The following is a 24,888-nucleotide window of genomic DNA, read 5'->3' on the forward strand; positions in this document are numbered from 1 at the left end:
CTGAGCCACCCGCAGGACAACCAGAAGGACATGGGGACACTGCATGGGGGAAATTATTGTTTGTTTTGTCTAAAAGACCTGCATTATAAGATCAACATCTATTGTGGGCTCTTGTATTAAGTTTTTACCCATCCAAGTCAAGCACCATTTGCTTCCTGGCGGTGGTGCTGAAAGTGAAACGCGTATCGGACCCGGGCCTTTATTCTCGTTAATTTATGAGATTATTCTTGTTAATTTATTCGATTTGCGTTAATTTATGAGATTATTCACGTTCATTTATGATTTTTTTCTGGCTTTGACTTTAATCTTACAATATTATGACTTTAATGTCGAAATTTAATGACTTTATTCTCGTAGTTTGGGTTGGCCCTTATACTCCGTTGTACATACAAGACCACAAGCTCACAGAATTCTATGCAAAAATAACAATTTGCAGATAAAGGTACAAGTAAACTAGATATTCACATGTTAAAAAAGAAAAAGAAAAGCAGAGTAAGCTTGCTATGAACTTCCAATCTCAGTGAAATAATTAGTTTACCAATAAAAACATTAGGTCGACAATTGACTGATTTTATCAAGAGATGACTTTCAGCCCCAGATCATTCAGGCCAGTTTTTGAAATAAATATCCAAATTTGTGATCCACAAATCTTGACCCATTTCATTGTAGAATTTGATCAACACAAACTATTATAACTGTAGAGGCATAATAAACGTACTGTCCAATGTACCGTTAATGCCAATCATTTCAGAGTAGTTTGTTTGTGTTGCCAGAAAAGACATGAAACGTTGAGACAGTTTTAGTTTTAATTTGGAACGATCGGCAGTAAATTATTGTGATGTCATGTGACTGTTTTGGTTTGTCACCTGCCATGGGACTGCAGGTGTAAATTAACGTTGTAGCTATAATCCAGTATATTAAATGCAATAAATAAACGTGATGGTTTTAGGTCAAAATAATATACAGTATACACCAGCAGCATGAGGACAAAGAACACAGAGTAACTTTTGTAACATTTATTGTAACATATTGTTTATGGATATAGTAAAACCTTCAGGAAATGTTCTATTGAATATGATTGCTGCTTTAAAGCTGAGACAGGGTCAGCACATAATACCTAATCAAAAATAAAAATGGAACACATTTTTCTAGACAATTTTGGGTAATTTTACAAGTTCTTCTCATTTGTCTGATTCATAAACTTAAACGAATGCATTTGAAGACTCGTTTTAACCCATTTCTGTTGGGTTGCCAAAATATCCTATGATATTCAATAATGTGGTTTAATGTTCCTCATTTGCAAAGGACTTGAATTGAACCAATTGTTCTAAAACCCCTAAAGCACATTAGAAACCTAGTAAAACAATTATGGTCATCAAAGTACAACTCACTATTCACAAAGGTGAAGCGGCTAATTGCTGGGTTTCAAATGACTCCACCACATTCTGAAGTCTTTAGTTGAAATGGAAAAAATGTTGTGCTTAGTAACACACAGATGTTGTGGATACATATAGTGGAAAGACACATGTTGTCATTAATTCTCAGGTCCAGGCTCAACAGTTATGTATTATTATAATATGTCTCACATTATGTATTATTATAATATGTCTCACAAATACAATGTTTGACAATGATGTGATGTTTTTAGCATTTTAGGACTCCAAAATTCAACTAAACAGTGCACTAAAATATCTTCACTTTAATTCTAAATTAAATAAAAATAAAACATGTTATAAACAATTATACACATCTTAAATGAACACTATTGATATATTCAGTGATTTATTATATTCAAATTTAAAATGAATTCTGGATGAAAGTCTTGTCAGTGTCAGTGACCAAAAGCACTGATGCCAGGATCCACAAAAAATATATTAAAACAGTTTTTTTCCTTCTGTGTTAACTACCGTTTATAAAATAAATAAAATAAAACAGTCCCTTTACACAGGCCGCTCTTGAAATAGTTCAATGAAGCAAAATCCCAGATAATCTTTCTGAAACTTTTTGTACAACGTGCCAAATGTGATGTCAAATGAGATCGCACCGATTTCAAAAGGGTTACACAAAGAAATTATGCAATACTTGTGAAAAGAATTCCTTACAATTGTTATAATATTACCTCTATATTCTATATTGCACATTTTATGCATGCCATTTTTTATATATTTTTCTACTATTATTATACATTGTTGTGTGTTGCCCCTTAATGCCAAAGCAAGTTCCTACTTTTTGAATCCTGTTAATTGACAAGGACAATAAACCCGTTTCTGATTCTGACTGATTCTGATTTTTATACAAACATCACGTACACAAGTATTATAAAAATGAACCTCACGGACCTCTGCAATGGACTCTGGGTAAACAAGTACCCTCCCAGTCCAACGCTGCTGCCCTCTTTCATCCACTGAATCACTTACCACATTCATCCTCCATTGATGCTAAATAAAGACTGTGCACCTGTCATGAAAATCATTTCTGAAATCAAACTCCAGTAAGTGAGGAAAGGCTGGACAAACCGGTTGAGAGAATGTGAAACGCCTCTCGCTTCTAAAAATCTCAAACTCACAAAACAAGCTTCGAACTTAGAGAAGATTTTAGAAGCTAAAATGGAGACGGGTACACTCATATGTTTTATCATTTCGGCTGTTTTTATACAGACTAATCATGCGGCGGATTTCCATGGACACAGCGTAACCTTTTTGTCGCTACAGAGGAAACTAGATGGAACAATACCGGTAGGTGGAGATGTTTTATTTTATGATTTTGACATTTGAATTTGGTCTGTGATTTTTCATAATGGGTGCGTTCACAAACCATATCAAATACATTCAGAACTAAACAAGGACTAAAGCAAGACTGAACCAGGACTAAAGCAGGACTGAACCAGGACTGAACCAGGACTAAAGCAGGACTGAACCAGGACTAAACCAGGACTACATGAGGCCCAAAGCCAAGTCTACATCAGGACTAAACTGGAAGTGTGAACAAACCCTTTTCAAAATATAGTTTTTGCATTTGGTTTGGTTCATTTAGTCAAAACATTTAGAAGAAGACATTTGCTCTAGTTTGGATTTTTTCATAGAAACCTGTTATATTATTATTAGTGTTTTATTTTTAAAAACGTTTTTGATTATATTAGAATGTAGTCATTCTAATATAATCATCAGTTTGGTGTATTACAAAATTCTTTCCTCTAATTTCAAGTCAATAATAATAATACCTCATCAAATCCAAGTTAATAAAATACTCAATCCCTCATATTCTGAATGAATCATTTGAACAAAAGTCTCCATTACTTTAACTCCAATTCCATTTTTGACTAACACAGGCCAGAAAAGGCCGTGTTTGTTTGTGGTTATGAAGCTAATGTTTTGTGATCTGAAAATTCAGAGGAACAGGATTTACTGGCGGCTTAGCAGTCGTGGCTCCACGGCAAAGACGGAACATAGGGGCTAATTGTTTAAAGGAATAGTGCAGAATATAGTAGTTGTTGGTTTAGAGAAGTAGACGGGGACAATGCACCGGGCAGGAGGCGTTATGTCAGACAAAACACATTTACATACCATAACCAAAGCAAATACAATGTTTGACAATTGCTCGCAGATTCCTCATCCATTCACATACTAGACTTACAACCACAACCACAATGTTAAAGCTATTTGAAGCAGTCATATTGAATTGATCTGCTGATCTGCACTATGAGGGTGAGGTGTAACCACATCATGTGCAGTGCCCGTTTTACACTAAAGTGTTCAAATAAAGCTTTATGTCTTTGTCAGACAAAACTAAATAATGGATTGTGTTGGAGATTTAAGGCCGACAGCTCATTAGATAAAAAGTGCAAATATCTTGGTTAATCACAATTCAGTTTTAATTTGGTGGCGCAGTTTAGTTCTCTCGTGTATTAGCAAGAAGGTTGTGGGGTATTTCTGTGAGGAGTTTGCGTGTTCTCCCTGTGTCTGCATAGGTTTCCCCAAACATGGGACATGAAAAAGAAATTCTAAATCTCAGTCTGGCTTTCCTGGTTTAATAAAGGTCAGAAAATAAATAAAATGCGTTTTATTCATCCAAAAACTAAAACTATGGCTTTCAATTCCATTTTAAGACAGACTTCTAATTAAAATCATTCAAACTTCTAATTAATGCCATTTAACTTTCTAATTAAAGCTATTTAACCTTCTATTTAATGCCATTTAATCTTCTAATTAATGCCATTTAACCTTAAACAAAGTTGCCTTTCTTCCTCCTTATCTGTTTCATACTTATTGCTGATGCGCTGCAGAGAAAATCCATCCAGGCAAAGGCAGAACTTGCAAACCCCACATAAGCCAAGCACTGCCCAGGAACTGAACCTGGGACCTTGTTGTTGTGAGGCGGAAGTGTCACCTGATCACAATAAAGCACTGATAAAAATGATGCAAGAATCTCGCTGATGCCTCAACATTTAGAGCAAGTTTCTTCCCATAAGAAACGTGCGTGACTGATCCACCCTCGATGTGACATCATCAACACATGAGAGACTGATCCACCCTCGATGTGTGAGGGAAAGGTTCCGTAGGTCTTTCCTTCCTGCTGCTGTCAGACTTTATAACAAAAACTGTTAGTACTGAACACTCGCAATACTGACCTAACCTAATACTGATGTGCAATTCTGTCGTATGTGCAATTACTGTTGGAATTCATGTGCAATTCATGTGCAACCTATGTGCTGTCGTGACACATATTCATGTGCAATTACTGTCGTGATCACATGCAATGGTATTTATTTATTTATTTATTTGTCTATGGGAGTTTTTATTTATTTATAGGAGATCTTCTACTGAAAGTGTTTTTCAGACTTCCTATAAGTGATCTGTTCTTCTGTATCTACCTCTGTATCTACCTGCGTTGCACCAATGAAATTTCCCCATGTGGGACAATAAAGGAATATCTTATCTTATCTTATCTTATCTTATAAAACCGTGCCACTTTCTTATTATGCTGACAGTGTTTTTCCTCGTATGTAACGAGGAATGAGGAACCAATTAAGGAACTATTAAGGGTTTTTTTGTTTTTCTTGGCAGATTTTGATCACTGTTTTGAGTTCTGTTTGTGGATAATTATTTTGTCTTTATCACTTGAGTAAGTTTGCTTCATATGGAAGTATAAGATAAGATAAGCCTTTATTTGTCCACACAATAGGGAAATGTCAGTGTTGCAACACAAGTAGGTACAGAAGTAACAGAACAGACAACTTATAGAAAACTTCTTATATCTTCTTATATTCTTAATAAAAAGTAAAAAAAAAGTATAATAATAGTAACAAAAGCAACACTCTTATTTACAGCAGTTATATGGACGGAGAATATTGCACCAATATGATTGACATTATGAGTATTGCACATGAATTTGACAATATTGCGTATGAATATGACAGTATTGCACATGATTAAGTCAGTATTGCACATGATTATGTCAGTATTGCACATGGGTATGACAGTATACACGTGTTTATGGCTAACAGTGTTTGTTGTAAAGTCTGACAGCAGCAGAAGGAAAATCTGTGAAACCTCTCCTTCACACAGCGAAGGTGAGAATAGAGAGAATAGTTTAGGTAATGAGTAAAACGTGATGACCATCGTGTCACCACTCCTGTCACAAATGAGAAAACGGACATTTGTAAAATAAAAATAATAATAAAATAGTGATAAACATAGCTATTTAAAAATGATGAGGTTCAAGAGTTTGCAGACGTCTTTGTGAAAAAACTTGCCAAAACATCAAACGGCTGGTTCGCTGAGGCGGGTTTTGTCATTTAAAATATGATTTTCACTATAAACTGTAATGCAGATTTGCTTGTTAGACGTTGTGAGCGGCTGGAGCCGGTGTTCCAATGTTTTTAGCATTACTGTGTGTGAGCATTACTTTTACAGCAACGTACTGTACATTCTATTCTCCAGAGCAGAGCTATTCGACTTAAGATTGCCGTGGGCCAGATGTGCACGACACGCCACTACAACAAAATGTTGGGTCTATTTCAATAAATGTAGTTATTACTATAAACTATTACTACTACTAGATTTTTGTGAGAAATAACCTAAAAAATGCTTTAGCAACACTGCGTTGCAAAATTGCCCATCCTATGCTGAACCAGAATTAAACTAGGACTAGACTAGTACCAACCAGGTCTGGAAGATGGTCACGGCCCGGATTATATCTCTTGGAGGGCCTGATTTAGCCCCCAGGCCTGATGTTGAAAAGCTTTATAGACTTAAAAAAGAAAAAGCCCACAGAAGCACAGGGATGATGTTACTACACAGACATGTCGCGCCTCAGTGTCTAAAGCCTCCAATTATGGAAAAACATGGTCACGCTGTCAAAAATGTTGCAGGGCCAAGATTAACATTCCCGCTGTTTTGGAGAAACCTCAAAAACCCCAACATCTAATATATGTGTTGTAAAAAATCTTGCTTTAGTGATACAAAAAATACATAAAAAATAGAGCACTACAAGTAGATATGTTGAACGTTCAAACGGTAGAATCCATGTTTGGTAAAAAGTAAATAAAAATAGTGTGCATTTCACTGTGTTTATAAGCACTATGACAAAAACAGTGACGGTAAATGTAATGTGAGTAATTTAAGTGTCAACATTATATTCCATCATCCTCATTTTGGGTGTAGCTTTAATTAGCCAGATTTACTTAAGAACAGGCACAAACCAAAGAGTAGCAGCATTGTTTGCACTGGCTGCTAGATATTGTATGCTTTAACGTGAGTAGGGATGTTACGATTTAGAATGTTAGAGTAACGATTATTGTGAGAATAAACATCGGGATTTAACGATTGTTCAAGATTATTAACTTCACGACCAAAACAACAATAAAATCAACAATGTTCTTTCCTTATTGTTTTCTTAAAATGTTACCGCTCCTCAACATATGACCTGTTTTAAGCAATCAAACTGTCTGAATGATCCATTTGACATAAACAGCAAAGATTAAAAAAATAGATTAAAAAATATAAAAATATGTCACAATTATAATTATTTAGTCTATATCATTATATTGTGAAATAATAATCACGATCAACCTAATTATCTCGTCGTCCCTACAAGTGACTTAACAATAGTCTAGAATTAAACGAAGCAATAGCAGGTGAAGCAGGTCAGAATTGTGTGGTCGGATTTGCTATTTAGCTGTCGGAATGCAGTTTTGTTCAACTGGTTTATGATTCATATCTTTGTAATTAACCTGGTAACAAATGCATGCACATGGACAATAGCTTTAGAATATCGTGCCATTATTCAACCCCAAAGACGTGATTCTTGTCGGGTGAATGGACCTGAAAGTGACGTATGACAGGTGTTTAAGATTTTCTGGTTTTGACTTTATTTGCTGTATTTATACCTGTTGTACATATAATGTGTTTTTACACCAATCGATGTGGTATTTGTGGAGAACATTTTGAAAAATCAGTAGAAAATTACAGGAAGTGACATCACACCAGGAACAGTCAAATTCCAGTCAAAGTTTATGCATAATTTACACAAAAAAACAACTTGTTTGACCCTTTATCAAAATAAAGTCGCTTTCATATATTTTTATTTGTCAAATTCCAAAAATTGTGACATTAGATGAGTTTTTGCCCAGTGTTTTCTGGGTACTTCTAGATCCATGATGGCACCGTGGACGTATATCCGCCCTGGTGTTTCAGTGCACTTTGTTTTGTCTGTATTTGTGTGTAAATTGTGTGTCAGCGAGCTATTACATACGTTAAGAGCTTTCATCCATCAGAACCAAAACTCCAACGGGTCTAGTTCCAGTTTTTTTAGCATCTGCTGCAGTATTAGCCCTTCTTTTGGCTAAAAGAGTGAGACCCCGCAGACGAGGAAAACGAGCGGGGCCCTCGTGAGCCTTAGGATGACTTCAGGAAAGTCACAACCCCCCAGCTCCCCCTCACCATCACAGACTCCCCCATCTCCACTGTGGACTCCTTCCGTGACCTAGGCACCACCATCATCCAGGACCTCAGGGAGCCCACCATCAGCTCCCTCATCAAGAAGGCCCAGCAGAGGCTGTACTTCCTGCAGCAGCTGAGGAAAGCCAAGCTGCCAGTGCAGATGATGTTGCAGTTCTACAGGGCCATCATTGAGTCCATCCTCATCTCCTCCATCACCGTGTGGTACGCTGGAGCCACAGCCAGGGACAAACAGAGACTACAGCGCATTGTGCGCTCTGCTGAGAAGGTGATCGGCCGCGGACTTCCATCTCTGCAGGACCTGTATGTCTCCAGGGCTCTGGAACGAGCAGGTCGGATCACAGCTGACCCTTCTCACTCTGGACACGGACTATTTGAGCCACTCCCCTCAGGCAGGAGGCCACTCCCCTCAGGCAGGAGGCTACGGTCCATCTGGACCAAAACCTCCCGCCACAATAACAGTTTCTTTCCCTCTGCCGTTACACTCATGAACACTTCTTAAACACCTTTAACTAATTTAATCAATCACACACTGCACTGTTCACTTTCTGCACTACATCTGTAAATTTAACTGTGAATGTTGTATACATAGTAAGCCTATTTTTATTTTGATCCTATAGTAGATTTCAATTGTTTTTCTTTAATGCATACAGTTTTTGAATTTACATATATGTTATTATTGCTCATTGTTTTATGTTGGACCGAATCACCGAAGCAAGTTCCTATTTTTGATGAATTTTGTTCATTGGCAAAGGCAATAAACCTTTTCTGATTCTGATTCTAATTTCCTAGTGTGATGTCATCAATTACACTAGAAATTTGAAAATTCAAATGTCAAATTATTATTATTCAAATTATTTATCTTAACCTTTAGTCCAATGAGTCGTCCAACCTGTAGGGGGCACTTTAAAACAAAAGGTGAATGTGGAAACGATAAGATTCAACATTTTTGGTCCATAGGTTTGGATAGTTCTTTCAAAAACAGTGACACTTCCATACAGTTGTATCGTCCTTTAAATATCCTAAAAACTGAAGCCCTGATTTTTCTGTTTCAGCTGAGTTTGTTGAGCAGAGAAAATGGCCGCTCGTCCTGCTCAAGTCAGGTGTTGTACTCCTGTGATGGCGGAAAGTGCGGGAACTTCACCAGAGGCATGGCGGCAGAAACAACCAACGACAGCACGGGGGGAAAGCGCTGGTGCCAAACAGAGCAGGAATCCAGCACCGAGCTAACAGCGGGCGCTAAAGTTGTGTCTCTCAGGTCAGAACTCAGAAGAGGGTGGGCTGGGAATGATAGTGGCGAAGAGGGTATTCAGAAGAGCCAATGCTATTTCGAACAATATTACTCAAGGAAAAGTAAAGAAAGGTTCTCTTAAACACAGTGAAAGCTTTTTTATGAATTTGTGTTTTGATGTATGATTGGAGAGAGCTTAATCGTGGACATTGTCACTGATATTAAAGATCAAGGACAATATTGGTTCCATGGTTAGACTATACTTTAGACTGAGTCATTAGGGCTGGAACTAACCATTGTTTTCCATTAGTCAAACCATTATTTATATTGAAGTGTCCATCCATCCATCCATCCATTTTCTGCCGCTTTATCCGGGGCCGGGTCGCGGGGGCAGCAGTCTGAGCAGGGACTCCCAGACTTCCTTCTCCCCAGACACTTCCTCTAACTCCTCCGGGGGGATCCCGAGGCGTTCCCAGGCCAGCCGAGAGACATAGTCTCTCCAGCGTGTCCTGGGTCTTCCCCGGGGCCTCTTCCCGGTGGGACATGCCTGAAACACCTCCCGAGGGAGGCGCCCAGGAGGCATCCGGAACAGATGCCCGAGCCACCTCAGCTGGCTCCTCTCGACGTGGAGGAGCAGCGGCTCTACTCCGAGCTCCCCCCGTGTGGCCAAGCTCCTCACCCTATCTCTAAGGGAGCGCCCAGCCACACGGCGGAGGAAACTCATTTCGACCGCTTGTATCCGCGATCTTGTTCTTTCGGTCACTACCCAAAGCTCATGACCATAGGTGAGGGTAGGAACGTAGACCGACCGGTAAATAGAGAGCTTTGCCTTTCGGCTCAGCTCCCTCTTTACCACAACAGTCCGATGCAGCGACTGCATCACTGCAGCCGCTGCACCGATCCGCCTGTCGGTCTCACGCTCCATCCTTCCCTCACTCGTGAACAAGACCCCGAGATACTTGAACTCCTCCACTTGGGGCAAAGACACCCCACCCACCTGGAGAGGGCAAGCCACCTTTTTCCGGTCGAGAACCATGGCCTCGGATTTGGAGGTGCTGATTCTCATCCCAGCCGCTTCACACTCGGCTGCAAACCGTCCCAGTGCATGCTGCAGGTCCGGGTTTGATGGAGCCATCAGGACAACATCGTCTGCAAACAGCAGAGATGAGATCCTGTGGTCCCCAAACCGGACACCCTCCGACCCCCGACTGCGCCTAGAAATTCTGTCCATAAAAATTATGAACAGAACCTGTGACAAAGGGCAGCCCTGGCGGAGTCCAACATGCACTGGGAACAGGTCTGACTTACTGCCGGCAATGCGAACACAGCTCCTGCTCCGGTCATACAGGGACCGGACAGCCCTGAGCAAAGGGCCCCGGACCCCGTACTCCCGGAGCACCCCCCAAAGGACACCCCGAGGGACACGGTCGAAAGCCTTCTCCAGATCCACAAAGCACATGTGGACTGGTTGGGCAAACTCCCATGAACCCTCGAGCACCCGATGGAGGGTATAGAGCTGGTCCAGTGTTCCACGACCGGGACGAAAACCACTCTGCTCCTCCTGAATCCGAGGTTCGACTATCGGTCGGATTCTCCTCTCCAGTACCTTGGAATAGACCTTACCCGGGAGGCTGAGGAGTGTGATCCCTCTGTAGTTGGAACGCACCCTCCGGTCCCCCTTCTTGAACAGAGGGACCACCATCCCGGTCTGCCAGTCCAGAGGCACGGTCCCCGAATGCCACGCGATGTTGCAGAGACGTGTCAACCAAGACAGTCCTACAACATCCAGATACTTTAGGTACTCAGGGCGGATCTCATCCACCCCCGGAGCCCTGCCACCGAGGAGTTTGCGAACAACCTCAGTGACTTCAGCTTGGGTGATGGATGAGCCAGCCTCTGAGTCCCCGGTCTCTACTTCCTCTTCAGAAGACGTGACTGAGGGATTAAGGAGATCCTCAAAGTATTCCTTCCACCGTCCGACGACATCCCCAGTCGTGGTCAGCAGGCCTCCACCCGCACCGTAAACGGTGTTGGTGAGACACTGCTTCCCCCTCCTGAGGCGCCGGACGGTTTGCCAGAATTTCTTTGGTGCCGACCGATAGTCCTCCTCCATGGCCTCCCCGAACTCCTCCCAGGCCCGGGTTTTTGCCTCTGCGACAGCACGAGCCGCGGCTCGCTTGGCCTGCCGATACCTTTCGATGACCTCCGGAGACCTACAAGCCAGAGTGGCCTGATAGGCCTCCTTCTTCAGTCTGACGGCATCCCTTACTTCCGGTGTCCACCACCGGGTTCGGGGGTTGCCGCCACGACAGGCACCGGAGACCTTGCGACCACAGCTCCGAGCAGCCGCATCAACAATGGAGGCGGAGAACATGGTCCACTCGGACTCAATGTCCCCAGCCTCCCCCGGGACATGGGAGAAGCTCTCCCGGAGGTGCGAGTTGAATACCCTACTGACAGAGGGCTCCACTAGACGTTCCCAACAGACCCTCACAATGCGCTTGGGTCTGCCAAGTCTGTCCGGCTTCCTCCTCCGCCAGCGGATCCAACTCACCACCAGGTGGTGATCGGTTGACAACTCTGCCCCTCTCTTCACCCGAGTGTCCAAGACACGCGGCCGGAGGTCTGATGACACGACAACAAAGTCGATCATTGACCTCCGGCCTAGGGTGTCCTGGTGCCATGTGCACTGATGAACACCCTTGTGCTTGAACATGGTGTTCGTTATGGACAATCCGTGGCTAGCACAGAAGTCCAATAACTGAACACCGCTCGGGTTCAGATCGGGGAAGCCGTTCTTCCCGATCACCCCTCTCCAGGTGTCACTGTCATTGCCCACGTGGGCGTTGAAGTCCCCCAGTAGAACAACGGAGTCCCCGGTCGGTGCACTGTCCAGTACCCCTCCCAAGGACTCCAAGAAGGCCGGGTACTCTGCACTGCTGTTCGGCCCGTAGGCCGCCACAACAGTGAGAGACCTGTCCCCCACCCGAAGGCGGAGGGACGCGACCCTCTCGTTCACCGGGGTAAACTCCAACACGTGGCGGCTGAGCTGAGGGGCTATAAGCAAGCCCACACCAGCCCGCCGCCTCTCCCCGCGGGCAACACCAGAGAAGTGGAGCGTCCAGCCCCTCTCGAGGAGATGGGTTCCAGAGCCCAAACTGTGCGTGGAGGTGAGGCCGACTATATCTAGTCGGTATCGCTCAACCTCCCGCACAAGCTCAGGCTCTTTCCCCCCCAGCGAGGTGACATTCCATGTCCCCAGAGTTAGTCTCTGCGTCTGGAGATCTGGTCGCAGAGGCCCCTGCCGTCGACTGCCGCCCAGATCTCTCTGCACCGGCCCCCTATGGATCCTCCTGCGGGTGGTGGGCCCACGGGAGGGCAGCCCCACGTCGCTCCTTCGGGCTGTGCCCGGCCGGGCCCCGTGGGGTAAGACCCGGCCACCAGGCGCTCGCCATGGAGCACCCATCCCAGGCCTGGCTCCAGGATGGGGCCCCGGTGACGCCGATCCGGGCGACGTAAACTGCCTTGTTCGTGTTGTCATCATAGGGGGCTTCTGAACCGATCTTTGTCTGACCCGTCACCTAGGACCTGTTTGCCTTGGGAGACCCTACCAGGGGCATGAAGCCCCCGACAACATAGCTCCCGGGATCATTCGGGCACTCAAACCCCTCCACCACGTTAAGGTGTCGGTGAAGTGTGGAAATGGAAATTGTAAAAAAAAAAAAAAGACATTTTGATTTCATAATTTCACTATCTTGGTGTTTTAGAGTTATTGAATATGATGATCAAAATACTAGTATATACTATATAATATTGTATATCATTTCAATGGTTTGTGAAAGGAGCAGGAGAATTATCTTCTTCTTGTTCCTTTTGTTCAAGCCAGTAATAATGATGAATGTTTTCTTTGCCAAGTTTTTTGTTGTTGGTGCTGTTCTCTGTGGAGTCTTAGTGGCATGGTAACTGTCATGAAAAAACAAACAAACAAACAATACATAAATAATGTCTGCAAATTAAAAAAGTGTAATAGGAAAATTATATAGACTTGATTTAGTCCTAGTCTTGTGCATGTTTATTTCCCGGATTAGTCCTGGTTTAGTCCCAATTATAATTAGTTTGTGCAAGTATGAACACACCCTAAATGTACCTTAACACAGATGAATAGAAAGTCCCTGAATAGAACTCATATAAAAGCATTGTGAAGTTACACAATGGCACTACCTCTGGGTGGAGATCTGACTGGAAATACTTGGCATCCTCGCTGAATAAACCTGTCAAGCAAAAATGATGGTGTTGTAGATTTGGCTACAGAAGATTTGTAAACTATGTGAATCTCATGACAAGATGTCAAGTTATAACAATAATGTCAAACTGAACAAAACATGTTTTCTCTTCACTGATGCCACTCGGCTCAGAGTACAGACACTTCATTGTCACGCAATGTTCAAGCCGAGCACCACGAGACCTCTTAAAGCTGACACAAGTATTCACTATTGGACTTTTGACAAACATTGCACTGAATTATGACAGCTGTACTTTTTTTTAATTACATGAGGATGTAACCTACTAAGTCAAAGACGCCAACAATTATTTGATTGATCATGTCTAGTCGAGTATAGAAAATAACCGTAGTTGTATTTTGATTATATTTGGACGATACAGACACTAAAACACATACACAAAGATCATTTAGTGACAAAAATCAATTACAATCACCACATTTCAACCTTTATTTGCTTGATAACACATTTAAAGTCGACAAATTGACCAGTCGGCTAATTGAAATATAATCTCAGTGGACCAGTCGACCACTAAAATAATAATAATGATAAAAATTGTTAGTGACAGGCGTAATACTAATCCTCGTATCGTTGTGCTGTTGTGCCCCTCAGTGCCTCCGGTTGCTGCTGGCTGTCTGACGCAGACAGTGTTCAGAACTGGAACGCAACGGCTCAGCTGAATTTGGGGAAGCGCTCGGACACTTACGCCATCAACCACTGTCCCATCACAGCCACCGTCGCCTCCCAAAGGTTTGTCCCCCCGTTACAGGACAGCAGCAGGACTGTGGTCGTTTCTGCTTTATTCGTTCAAAGCAAAAAAAGAACATTTTTGGAGTTAAAACTTGAAAAAATCAGGCTTGGATTTGGATGTAGACAAATCCTTCAGTGTGATCACTCAAAAGCTTACTCGGCATAAGTTTGTAAAGTTTGGTGTGTGTTGGCGCTGCTAAAGGCAGAGCTTTATGTCTCCGTGGGCAAATTACCTTTGAAGTTAAAACGTCCCTGAGAAATCTACCAGCGGAAAATAAACAAAATAATCTTCAGGTGCAGATTGGACGGTTTTGTTGTTTCTAAGTGAAAGTTTGTAAGTTGAGAGAGCAAACTGACCAACAAAAAGCAAAAAGCAAAAAAAAAATAGCCTTGATTTATTAAAAAAAAAAAAAAAATCTATTATTGTCTTATAGTTGTGTTTCTGTTGACTTTTGCAGAGTGCCTCAGAACTGCTTCACTAAAGTTCGTCTCTTGGCTCACGATCCAGACGGAGATGAAGTCAAATGTCGCTTTGCGGTCAACGCCACGGCAAATATTGTGTTGGATGAGGTGAGCACTGACCCATTCCTTCAACTGTATTTAGGACATTTCAAATCAAAAGTCAAACGCACACAAAAAATATTCCTACTACTAATATTCAATTATTGCTATGTCTATTGTTTAATTTCCTTCACTAGTACTGGCTTCATATTCAAAACTGACCATTATTGACTTTTGACTCCAATTACATTAATATAAAATTATAAATCAGATGTTAAATCCAGACAGATACTTTTAATATAGTTGCATTGAAAAACTCTACTTTTAGCAGGTTATAAAGTTAAATTAACTCATAATTGTGAGTTCTGTTAGCAAATTGTAAGTAAATTTACTTTAAGTTGAGTACAATTTTAGCTACATTACTACCTTTGGTTCTTTCTTTAAATCAAGATTTATTTGTATTGCACCATTCATACAAAACGCAACTCAAGAGTGCCTCAAAACCACACAAACAAATAGTCCCTAATACTTCACAATATGAAAAAAATAAAAAACATAAAGTCACATTAAAAAATATATTAAAAATATTAAAATACGGATACAATTCCCTCAGTCATATGCATAGCTAAAAAGAGATGTTTTTAGCCTGGATTTAAACATTGCTAAAGTTCTTTAGTACTATTTGAATATGTTTCTACAATTTAATGATACAATTTATATCATCAGCTTTATTTTCGAACACTTACTTGGTCCATAAAATATAACACATTCTTTGCTAAAATAACACGTTTACCTCAACTTCAAGTCTAAAAAAGATGAGTACGTTTTATGCTGTAATGCAAAGGGTCAGTGTGCTGTGGTGTGAAAAATCACACATCAAAAAAGACAATTACACAAAAACTAGTAGCTCAACTGTTATTTCCACTCCAGGACAAGCTCTGAGGTCAAAGGTTTAAGCTACAGATCAGACAGCGTAGCACATTCACATTCAGATATCGCAATCACGCACGTTTCCACTGTCGCTGCAGAACAAATGCACGCTGAGCTCCAATGGGACGCTGAGTGTGGGCGTGCACGTGTTCGAGCTGATGCTGGAGGACTTCCCGCTCAGGAACATCAACCTGACGTATCCAGACGGGACAGAGGTTCTGCTCAACGCTGCAGACCCAAACCTCGACCCCCTGTGCAGCGTCAAACTGCTCTTCTCACTCGAAGGTAAACGAGCGTCCAACAGAGTGACGGCCGCTTTAGTCGGTCAGTCGATGAATTGGCTGATGCCTGGCGGAAGATTTGAGAGTTTAATTTGAGAGTTTAATTTGAGAGTTTAATTTGAGAGTTTAATTTGAGAGTTTAATTTGAGAGTTTAATTTGAGAGTTTAATTTGCCTTTTACATAAGTACACAGTTTCCTAGAAGATTTCTGTCTAAATAGTTGTTTTTGCATGAAACCCAGTGCAGTTTGGATCAGGAAAATAGAGATACTGAAAAGTTTTGAGAGCTTTTGCCTCTTTCACTCCACTTTCCCCGTTATTCTGATTATTGAAGTCACAATATAAATCATAAGAACAAAAAAATTATCATTGTGAAAATTTTAGAAGCAAAATGTAGTATTTTTTATTAAATCTATTTTAAAATCTAAATTAACATAATGATCCTGTTTGTGTCACATTAACTTTATTTTGTCATTCAGAAAGTTCAATTTCATAAAGCTGGCACAAACTTGAGGAGCAATAGACCACGAGAAAGATAGAAAATGAACGATTCCACTGTTGTTTGGTCTCAGTTATTGTGAATAATTGTTAAATCATGTTATTTTTTCCCTCACAATAATAACACTAAAAATCTATATACAGATTTTGATATGTTTTCCTTACTAGTACCTCACGATACGATACATACACCGATACTCGGACTGTGATAACTTACATGCCCTGGTACATTTACATTTCTTAAAACTGGTGTATACATTCACTAAAATTGTGTTTTGATTACCAGTATTTAAAATAACAAAATGCATTGGAATTTCATTTCAATGCCGTTAATACCATATACAATTGTCTATCACTATGAATAAGTCACATTTTCAGCTCATGATACAGCATTTCACATCATAACATAGTATTGCAGTATTGATATTTTGAGTACAGCCCTAGCTTTTACAAGAAGAGAAAGCACAAAAAGAATGAAAAGTAAATTCAATTCGAGCTGATTTTTGTCCCTCCTAATCCTCCTCTGTCTTGTGCAGTTCTGGCTCCTCTGCCCAGCTGTGAGTTGGGACACGTCCAGCCCATGTTTCTGTCCAAGACGCCCTCTCAGAACGCCCTGCTCTACGCTTCAGTGGGAAAAACCATCAACATCTACGCAGAGGCCCAGGCGCAGCACAACCAGTACGGAAACCTCAACCAAGCTTAACAAACAACACAGTTTCTGACATGTTTCCAAAGAACACTTCTTACTTCAAACTCATTATTTGCCAATGGGCTACGAACATTTTATTTACCCCATTGGACATTTTTTTATTTACTTTTAAGCTTTAAGTTAAATATGTCTCTTATTACACGTGAGAACTGCCTTGAACCCCGTAAATATTCTACATCACATTAGCAATAAAATCCCATCTCCAAATCCAGATTAAAATTCTGAATTCAAGTAAGTTTTTTTTAAAATAAGTATAGAAACTGAAGACCAAGTATGAGAAACTGTTTACATGAGGCACTTTTTCAGTTTAATTTCCTTAAGTAAAACGTGCGTAGTTCACATTGTAATTGTACACGTCGCGCCTCCTTTTTCTGCAGCATTCGTGACTTCCAGATCAGCGGCCCACGGAACATGACCAAAGTGTTCAAAGACAACTTGCACGGGAAAGCGGAGGTGTCTCTGAGCTGGACGCCGAAGCACGAGGATGTGTACAGACACGTGCCGGTCTGTTTCACCGCCGAGACGGACGAAACGTGAGTCTATGAGCTGACTGCGGCGGGGGCAATAGTGTTTATATATCATCTGTATGGAACTGGATCAGAGTTCAGTTCATATCGAAACACATTCAGTATGACATGTATTTCAGGAGTTCAGAACATATTTTTGATGACAGTTTGCTGATGACAGAGGCTATTACAGGCTATAACTTCAATATTAATTGTGTAGCTCTGTTGTAGATTGTGCAGATGTTAAATTAGCAAATGGGAAAATTCACAATAAAACTGATCATTTATTCTACGAGGTTCATTACCTTATATATTTATGTATCCAATAACATTTCAAACAAAGCATCAAAACCTCAGATGTCAATTTCTTTATTTAATAGCATTACCTACTAAAAGTGAGATGTTGTCAATGTTAAAAAAAAACAAAAAAGAGTTTTGTTTGATGTTTTTGATTGAAATATCTTTTTTCTTCTGTATATTTGTATCTATTCAAACCACCTAGTCTGCATTAGTCATACACATTTTGCTATACAAAATTAATCTGTTCCTCTTTTTCCTCTTTCAGCCAATCAGAGATGAGATGTGTCGTCATCGTGGTGACCAAATCCACTCTCACCCAAGGTCAGCTGGAGTCTGGGGAGATGATAAAACGGTGTACATTTGAATGCATTGACCTAAACGTGCTTCATCTTGAGCAGGAAAAGCAAACGTGCTGTGCAAGTCCAATATGATGACGGTGATGCTGGACAAGGCCTCCATGCCCGGGATCGATGTGAACTACCTGATGCTCCTGGACAAGTCCTGCTCGCTCACCTCCAACAGCACTCACATCATGGGCACCATCACCTTCAGCGCCTGCGGGACCAAGATCGAGGTCAGCACACTTTAGGAATCCAACGTGATTTACAGACGAAAAAGCGCTTAAAATACATAGACGATTAGCCTACAGTTTAAACCACAAACGCAAAGACGGTGCAGCAAAGGTACATTTCAGAGCCTGGATCAAGATTTCTCTAAACTAATAATAACTAAATCTGTCTGTGGCTTTTGAGCGTTCACACTTAATCGGTTAAATCTACCCGTCACGCACATTAGACAGAAAAGCACCAAATCACGATACGACGCGTCCACCGAAACGGCCGATCGTTACAGATGACCGAATCTGACTAAAGTAAAAAATACTGTCGCGTCAAAATAAGTCGAAATACAAAGTAGTAGTCGAAAAACTCGAGCAATTGTGAATGTAATTGGGAGAACAAAACATGAATCGCGACCAAACGATAGATTACAAAAATGAGAAAAACTATGAAGGAGAAACGCAAATCATTTAACAAGTGTCAAAATAAAGCTTTTGTCACTTGTAGAGAAGAGGCAGAACTCAAGTAAGAGTACTGTTCCACTCTAAACTACTGTATATTACTCTCAAGTATGTGTAAAAGTGGTGTCTGAGAGGTACAATGTTTACTAAAATGTTACTGCTGCACCCAAAATTCTTATTCTCATCCCGTTTCAGGACAAGGGCGACTTTATCGTCTTCTCCAACGAGATCGACTCCTTCGAGCTGCCCTCCGAAGTCATCACCAGGCGAAAGAAGGTCAAGATCGACTTCTCGTGCCAGTTCCCCAAGTTCCTCAGCATCTCCACCTACTTCAACCTGCACCAGGACGACTACATCTTCACCGAGTCCACCTTTGGCAGCTTCGGCTACACGTTCGGGATTTACAAAGACGGCAACTTCACAAAGAAAATTGAGGCCAACGAGTACCCGGTGGAGGTGAAGCTGTTTGACATGATTTACATGAGTATCCAGGCCAAGTCGGACATGCAGGAGGTGACTATGTTCGTGGAGTCGTGCAAGGCCACTCCAGACGACAACCCGGACAACAGCCTCAACTACGACATCATCAAGGACGGGTAGGTGTGCCGACATTGGTCAAAGATACTGGAGTTTGAGAGGAAAGACGCTAAATGTGGCTGTGCGGCCGTGTGTTCTACAGCTGTCGGGTAGACGAGACTTTGGCGGTTAAAACCTCAACAGACACGACGTACAACTTTGAAATTCAGGCCTTCAGGTTTACCGGAAGCAATGATCAGGTGAGCGGCACTTTCATCTTTTTCGGTAGTTAACAATCTCAAAACACTGATCTTACTTGACTGTTATATTATAGATTAAAAGGAAAAAGGTACACTGCTTAACTTTTCTACTGGAAAATGCTGATTTTGCACAAACCAACATACTTTATATTGTAGAAAAAGCTTCAGACTGAGGTAGACTTTTTGACTTCCATCCTAAAGTCATTTTAAATCTAATGGAAGCTAAACTGCCCTGAGCTGGATTAGTCCTGTTCTCGGAGAGGAGTTGTAACCTGATGTATATAAATCAAAGACCGGCACCACTGCCCTAGCATGCAAATAACTGAAATGATCTACGTCACGTATTATCTATGTATTATCCTGACCTCTCTTTGTATTTCAGGTCTACATCATATATTATCTATGTATTATCCTGACCTCTCTTTGTATTTCAGGTCTACATCACATATTATCTATGTATTATCCTGACCTCTCTTTGTATTTCAGGTCTACATCACATATTATCTATGTATTATCCTGACCTCTCTTTGTATTTCAGGTCTACATCACATATTATCTATGTATTATCCTGACCTCTCTTTGTATTTCAGGTCTACATCATATATTATCTATGTATTATCCTGACCTCTCTTTGTATTTCAGGTCTACATCACTTATTATCTATGTATTATCCTGACCTCTCTTTGTATTTCAGGTCTACATCATATATTATCTATGTATTATCCTGACCTCTCTTTGTATTTCAGGTCTACATCACATATTATCTATGTATTATCCTGACCTCTCTTTGTATTTCAGGTCTACATCACATATTATCTATGTATTATCCTGACCTCTCTTTGTATTTCAGGTCTACATCACATATTATCTATGTATTATCCTGACCTCTCTTTGTATTTCAGGTCTACATCATATATTATCTATGTATTATCCTGACCTCTCTTTGTATTTCAGGTCTACATCACTTATTATCTATGTATTATCCTGACCTCTCTTTGTATTTCAGGTCTACATCATATATTATCTATGTATTATCCTGACCTCTCTTTGTATTTCAGGTCTACATCACATATTATCTATGTATTATCCTGACCTCTCTTTGTATTTCAGGTCTACATCATATATTATCTATGTATTATCCTGACCTCTCTTTGTATTTCAGGTCTACATCACATATTATCTATGTATTATCCTGACCTCTCTTTGTATTTCAGGTCTACATCATATATTATCTATGTATTATCCTGACCTCTCTTTGTATTTCAGGTCTACATCACATATTATCTATGTATTATCCTGACCTCTCTTTGTATTTCAGGTCTACATCATATATTATCTATGTATTATCCTGACCTCTCTTTGTATTTCAGGTCTACATCACATATTATCTATGTATTATCCTGACCTCTCTTTGTATTTCAGGTCTACATCATATATTATCTATGTATTATCCTGACCTCTCTTTGTATTTCAGGTCTACATCACTTATTATCTATGTATTATCCTGACCTCTCTTTGTATTTCAGGTCTACATCATATATTATCTATGTATTATCCTGACCTCTCTTTGTATTTCAGGTCTACATCACATATTATCTATGTATTATCCTGACCTCTCTTTGTATTTCAGGTCTACATCATATATTATCTATGTATTATCCTGACCTCTCTTTGTATTTCAGGTCTACATCACATATTATCTATGTATTATCCTGACCTCTCTTTGTATTTCAGGTCTACATCATATATTATCTATGTATTATCCTGACCTCTCTTTGTATTTCAGGTCTACATCACATATTATCTATGTATTATCCTGACCTCTCTTTGTATTTCAGGTCTACATCATATATTATCTATGTATTATCCTGACCTCTCTTTGTATTTCAGGTCTACATCACATATTATCTATGTATTATCCTGACCTCTCTTTGTATTTCAGGTCTACATCATATATTATCTATGTATTATCCTGACCTCTCTTTGTATTTCAGGTCTACATCACATATTATCTATGTATTATCCTGACCTCTCTTTGTATTTCAGGTCTACATCATATATTATCTATGTATTATCCTGACCTCTCTTTGTATTTCAGGTCTACATCACATATTATCTATGTATTATCCTGACCTCTCTTTGTATTTCAGGTCTACATCATATATTATCTATGTATTATCCTGACCTCTCTTTGTATTTCAGGTCTACATCACATGCTCCGTCATCTTGTGTGAGAAGGGCAACGAGTACTCCAGGTGTTCTCAGGGCTGTGTGGAGAACACAATCACAGCCAGACGCAGGCGCAGACGAGGAGTTTCCAAGGAGACCATGGACCACCGGATTACCCAGGGGCCTTTGCTCTTCGTGGGAGAGACCATCCCGCTAGACAATGACAACTACAGTGAAGATGACCAAACTCTGATTACCACTCCAGCGCCAGTGGAGAACGAGATGGAGAGAAAGAGGCTCAGGGCCATGGCACCAGGTGAATATATTTGTAGAACTGAAATAATCCTTGACTATTTAAATATTTTTTTCAATATTATTATTATTATTTTATCTAGAAAACTTTACTCAACACATTTTATTTTAAATTGGTTATAAAGGCATTTTAAACAACTCAATTTACAATATAAATAATCATTTGGTAAGTCGAATAAAATAATCGTTGACTATTTTAATAACCGTTGATTGTTATCTTGACCGTATAGAATTTAGAACCTAAGCCAAAAGAATCACAAGTACGCTTGAATTATAAAATTAAAACAGCAAAACAAATCAACAATTTGTTAATATTCTCTATGTAGAAGCCTTCATTCAGCATATTTTACCATAATCTGCGCTAAAGTTTCAACTTGTTAATGACTTTAAATACAGCAGATGAATTCAACGCGAGTCTAATTAGCAAACGCTAACTCTCTTATTGATCCCCGTCATGTTTTGTGTCTCTTCCAGTGACTACCCTGCCTGTGCTTGTCACGTGGACAGAATCAGAAGAGTTGGACGACGATTCTGAAGACCATCACCGTGGGATTCGAGACCACCTCAGCTCAAACCTCATCGCCGTTACCTTCGCCATCGCCTTCTTCGTCGCCATCATAATCATGGTCATCCTCGTGTGCTACTTCACCAAAAAGAGAAGACAAGAAGACAGGAAAATGCTTCTCGGTTCAAATTAAAACATTCATATATACTCAATAATCAATACTCAATACGATACTGCTATAAGTGTATTCCGTCATTTTTCATTCTAACTCGTCATTTTTTTCACCAAACTGCATTCATTTTGAGCAAGATGTAAGATCTTTTTTGACTTTTAACATCACAATACTGAAATGTATAATTTATTTTGATAAAAGAATAGTCTCAATACCAATAAGCTCTGTGCACAGCCGCTCCCAGAGAGCTTAGTGCCACTACATCCTGTTTCTAATTCAATTTCTAAGGGTTTTTGCTGCGTCACGCTAAAAGTAAGAACTGCCTAAGGACCTGCAGGTGGATGTCTCACAACATGTTGAAGACAAATGAAGAGAATCCTTCTGTGTTACACAATGGGAGGTCAATGCTAACGCTAATGCTAACTTAAGCAGTGGTGGAAAAAATACTGTAAAATTGTTCACAAGCAAAAGTACAGGTACATGACTAAAAATCGTCTCAATTGCAAATACACAGTGATCAATATTTTATACAAAATTTGAAAAACGCTGAATTAAGCGAATAAATGTTGTTTTGATGTGAAAAGAAGCAGATGAGACAACTTGAATAAGCGAGAAGATTGTCCTCCCCTGATTTTGAGATGTAATTCATATTCATATAAAACTGAACTTATCTGTAAATAAAACAATCCCACATATATATTATTTTATGTTTTAATAAAAGTGAGCATTAGCTGTGAGAGCGTTGTGCACCGGGCCTATTTTCATTCAATAAAATGTGCTTTTTTAGACAGCAGAATGTAGTTTACCCCAAATAGAACTTTAAAAATAAATAAATCATGTGTTCTGTTAGAGCTCAAAAGGTCAAATATTGTCCTATTTATGTGATTTTAGCATCAATACTTCGTAACATCAATTTGATTGAGTATTTGATTTTCGATACTTTTGGGAACACAATTGAAATGTAGTAAACTGAAATTAACAAAACATACAATAAACACAAATTAACTGAATGCAGTGCAAGGACAACTTTCATTAAAATTGAAATATTTTGTGGTGAGACTAATACACACAAGTAAAAAAAAAAAACGCAGAACAAAGCAGAGTGTCTCTGTTGAGCTCCATATCAATATAGATGTGATTATAAAAGCTTGTATTTGTTTCCCATTTAATTAATAGTAATGTCATATACAATTTAAAGATGCAATTCAGTGACTTCAATGTAACTACAAAACGAAATACAATCTACAAAATCTGCAAAATTGTCACGACTTGATCTGAAAAATATGTATTCATAAATTATAAGTGAACAATTCAGTATGAACTAGTCACTAGTTGATTGTTTCTGAAGCTTAAGACAAACGGGTAAATGTAAATATGTCCCAATGTTATTATTTTTGTATTGACTTTTGTGGTTTGAAAATAAAACTATTATCAAGATGAGTATGTTTTATTCAGTGTGATCATTCACTTGCGCGCACATAAGTTTATAAGTTAGGATTCTGAGAAAGTTCACGTGCCTGCACATCATCTGAGCTGACGCAGCAGAGCGTCTGATCTAAAGTATGGTTAATGTGAATCATTTTAATTAGGCTACTTAAGTTCAAAAGAATGAATGAAACCTCAAACTGTTACATCACTGTAGCCTGTTTATGTCCAACTGTTTGTAACTTTGTTTGTTAAAATGTAAGAAATAGAAGGAGCAAAACAGCGGCACATCAGTGACCACTGGCCAAAACGTTTATCTACATGTTGCTCTTTAGCAGTTCATCGCTGCAAACGATTAACACTGACACTGGTGCGTGCTGGACCTTTATATGGAGCGTGCTGGATCTATCCCGTCAAACCCCTCCAAGAGCGCAACTAGGAAAAGTAGGTGACACTTCTCCTATGTTCCTTTTATCGGATGCTACCATCCCATGCTGCTGCAATGTCCACCACCACGGCTTTCCTCTGACCCTTGTCAACCACCACTAAGTCCGGTTGGTTCGCCATT

General features: G+C 40.1%; 1 protein-coding gene across 1 annotated transcript; it reads left to right on the forward strand.

The window, feature by feature from the left end:
• The first annotated feature begins 2,591 nt into the window (after nt 1-2,591).
• LOC140381550 (uncharacterized) lies at nt 2,592-24,253 on the forward strand. The gene is made up of 13 exons (XM_072465615.1): nt 2,592-2,735; nt 9,014-9,216; nt 14,082-14,219; nt 14,678-14,789; nt 15,749-15,935; nt 16,965-17,106; nt 17,515-17,670; nt 18,209-18,264; nt 18,342-18,517; nt 19,157-19,557; nt 19,641-19,737; nt 21,940-22,222; nt 22,693-24,253. Exons 1-13 carry the CDS (start codon nt 2,607-2,609, stop codon nt 22,914-22,916), a joined length of 2,304 nt encoding a protein of 767 aa, XP_072321716.1. The 5' UTR covers nt 2,592-2,606; the 3' UTR covers nt 22,917-24,253.
• Nucleotides 24,254-24,888: the final 635 nt, after the last annotated feature.

Source organism: Eucyclogobius newberryi, unplaced genomic scaffold (genome assembly GCF_026437365.1).
Source record: "Eucyclogobius newberryi isolate DKJ021-1_F unplaced genomic scaffold, fEucNew1.0.hap1 SCAF_5, whole genome shotgun sequence".
In the NCBI taxonomy this organism is placed as follows: domain Eukaryota; kingdom Metazoa; phylum Chordata; class Actinopteri; order Gobiiformes; family Gobiidae; genus Eucyclogobius; species Eucyclogobius newberryi.

Excerpts from the sequence above, each read along its gene's own strand:
- LOC140381550 (XM_072465615.1), top strand. The coding sequence starts at position 2,607 with ATGGAGACGGGTACACTCATATGTTTTATCATTTCGGCTGTTTTTATA. Across the intron at positions 17,671-18,208 it reads ACCGCCGAGACGGACGAAAC|CCAATCAGAGATGAGATGTG; the intron begins GTGAGTCTATGA and ends TTCCTCTTTCAG. Across the intron at positions 19,558-19,640 it reads TACGACATCATCAAGGACGG|CTGTCGGGTAGACGAGACTT; the intron begins GTAGGTGTGCCG and ends TGTGTTCTACAG.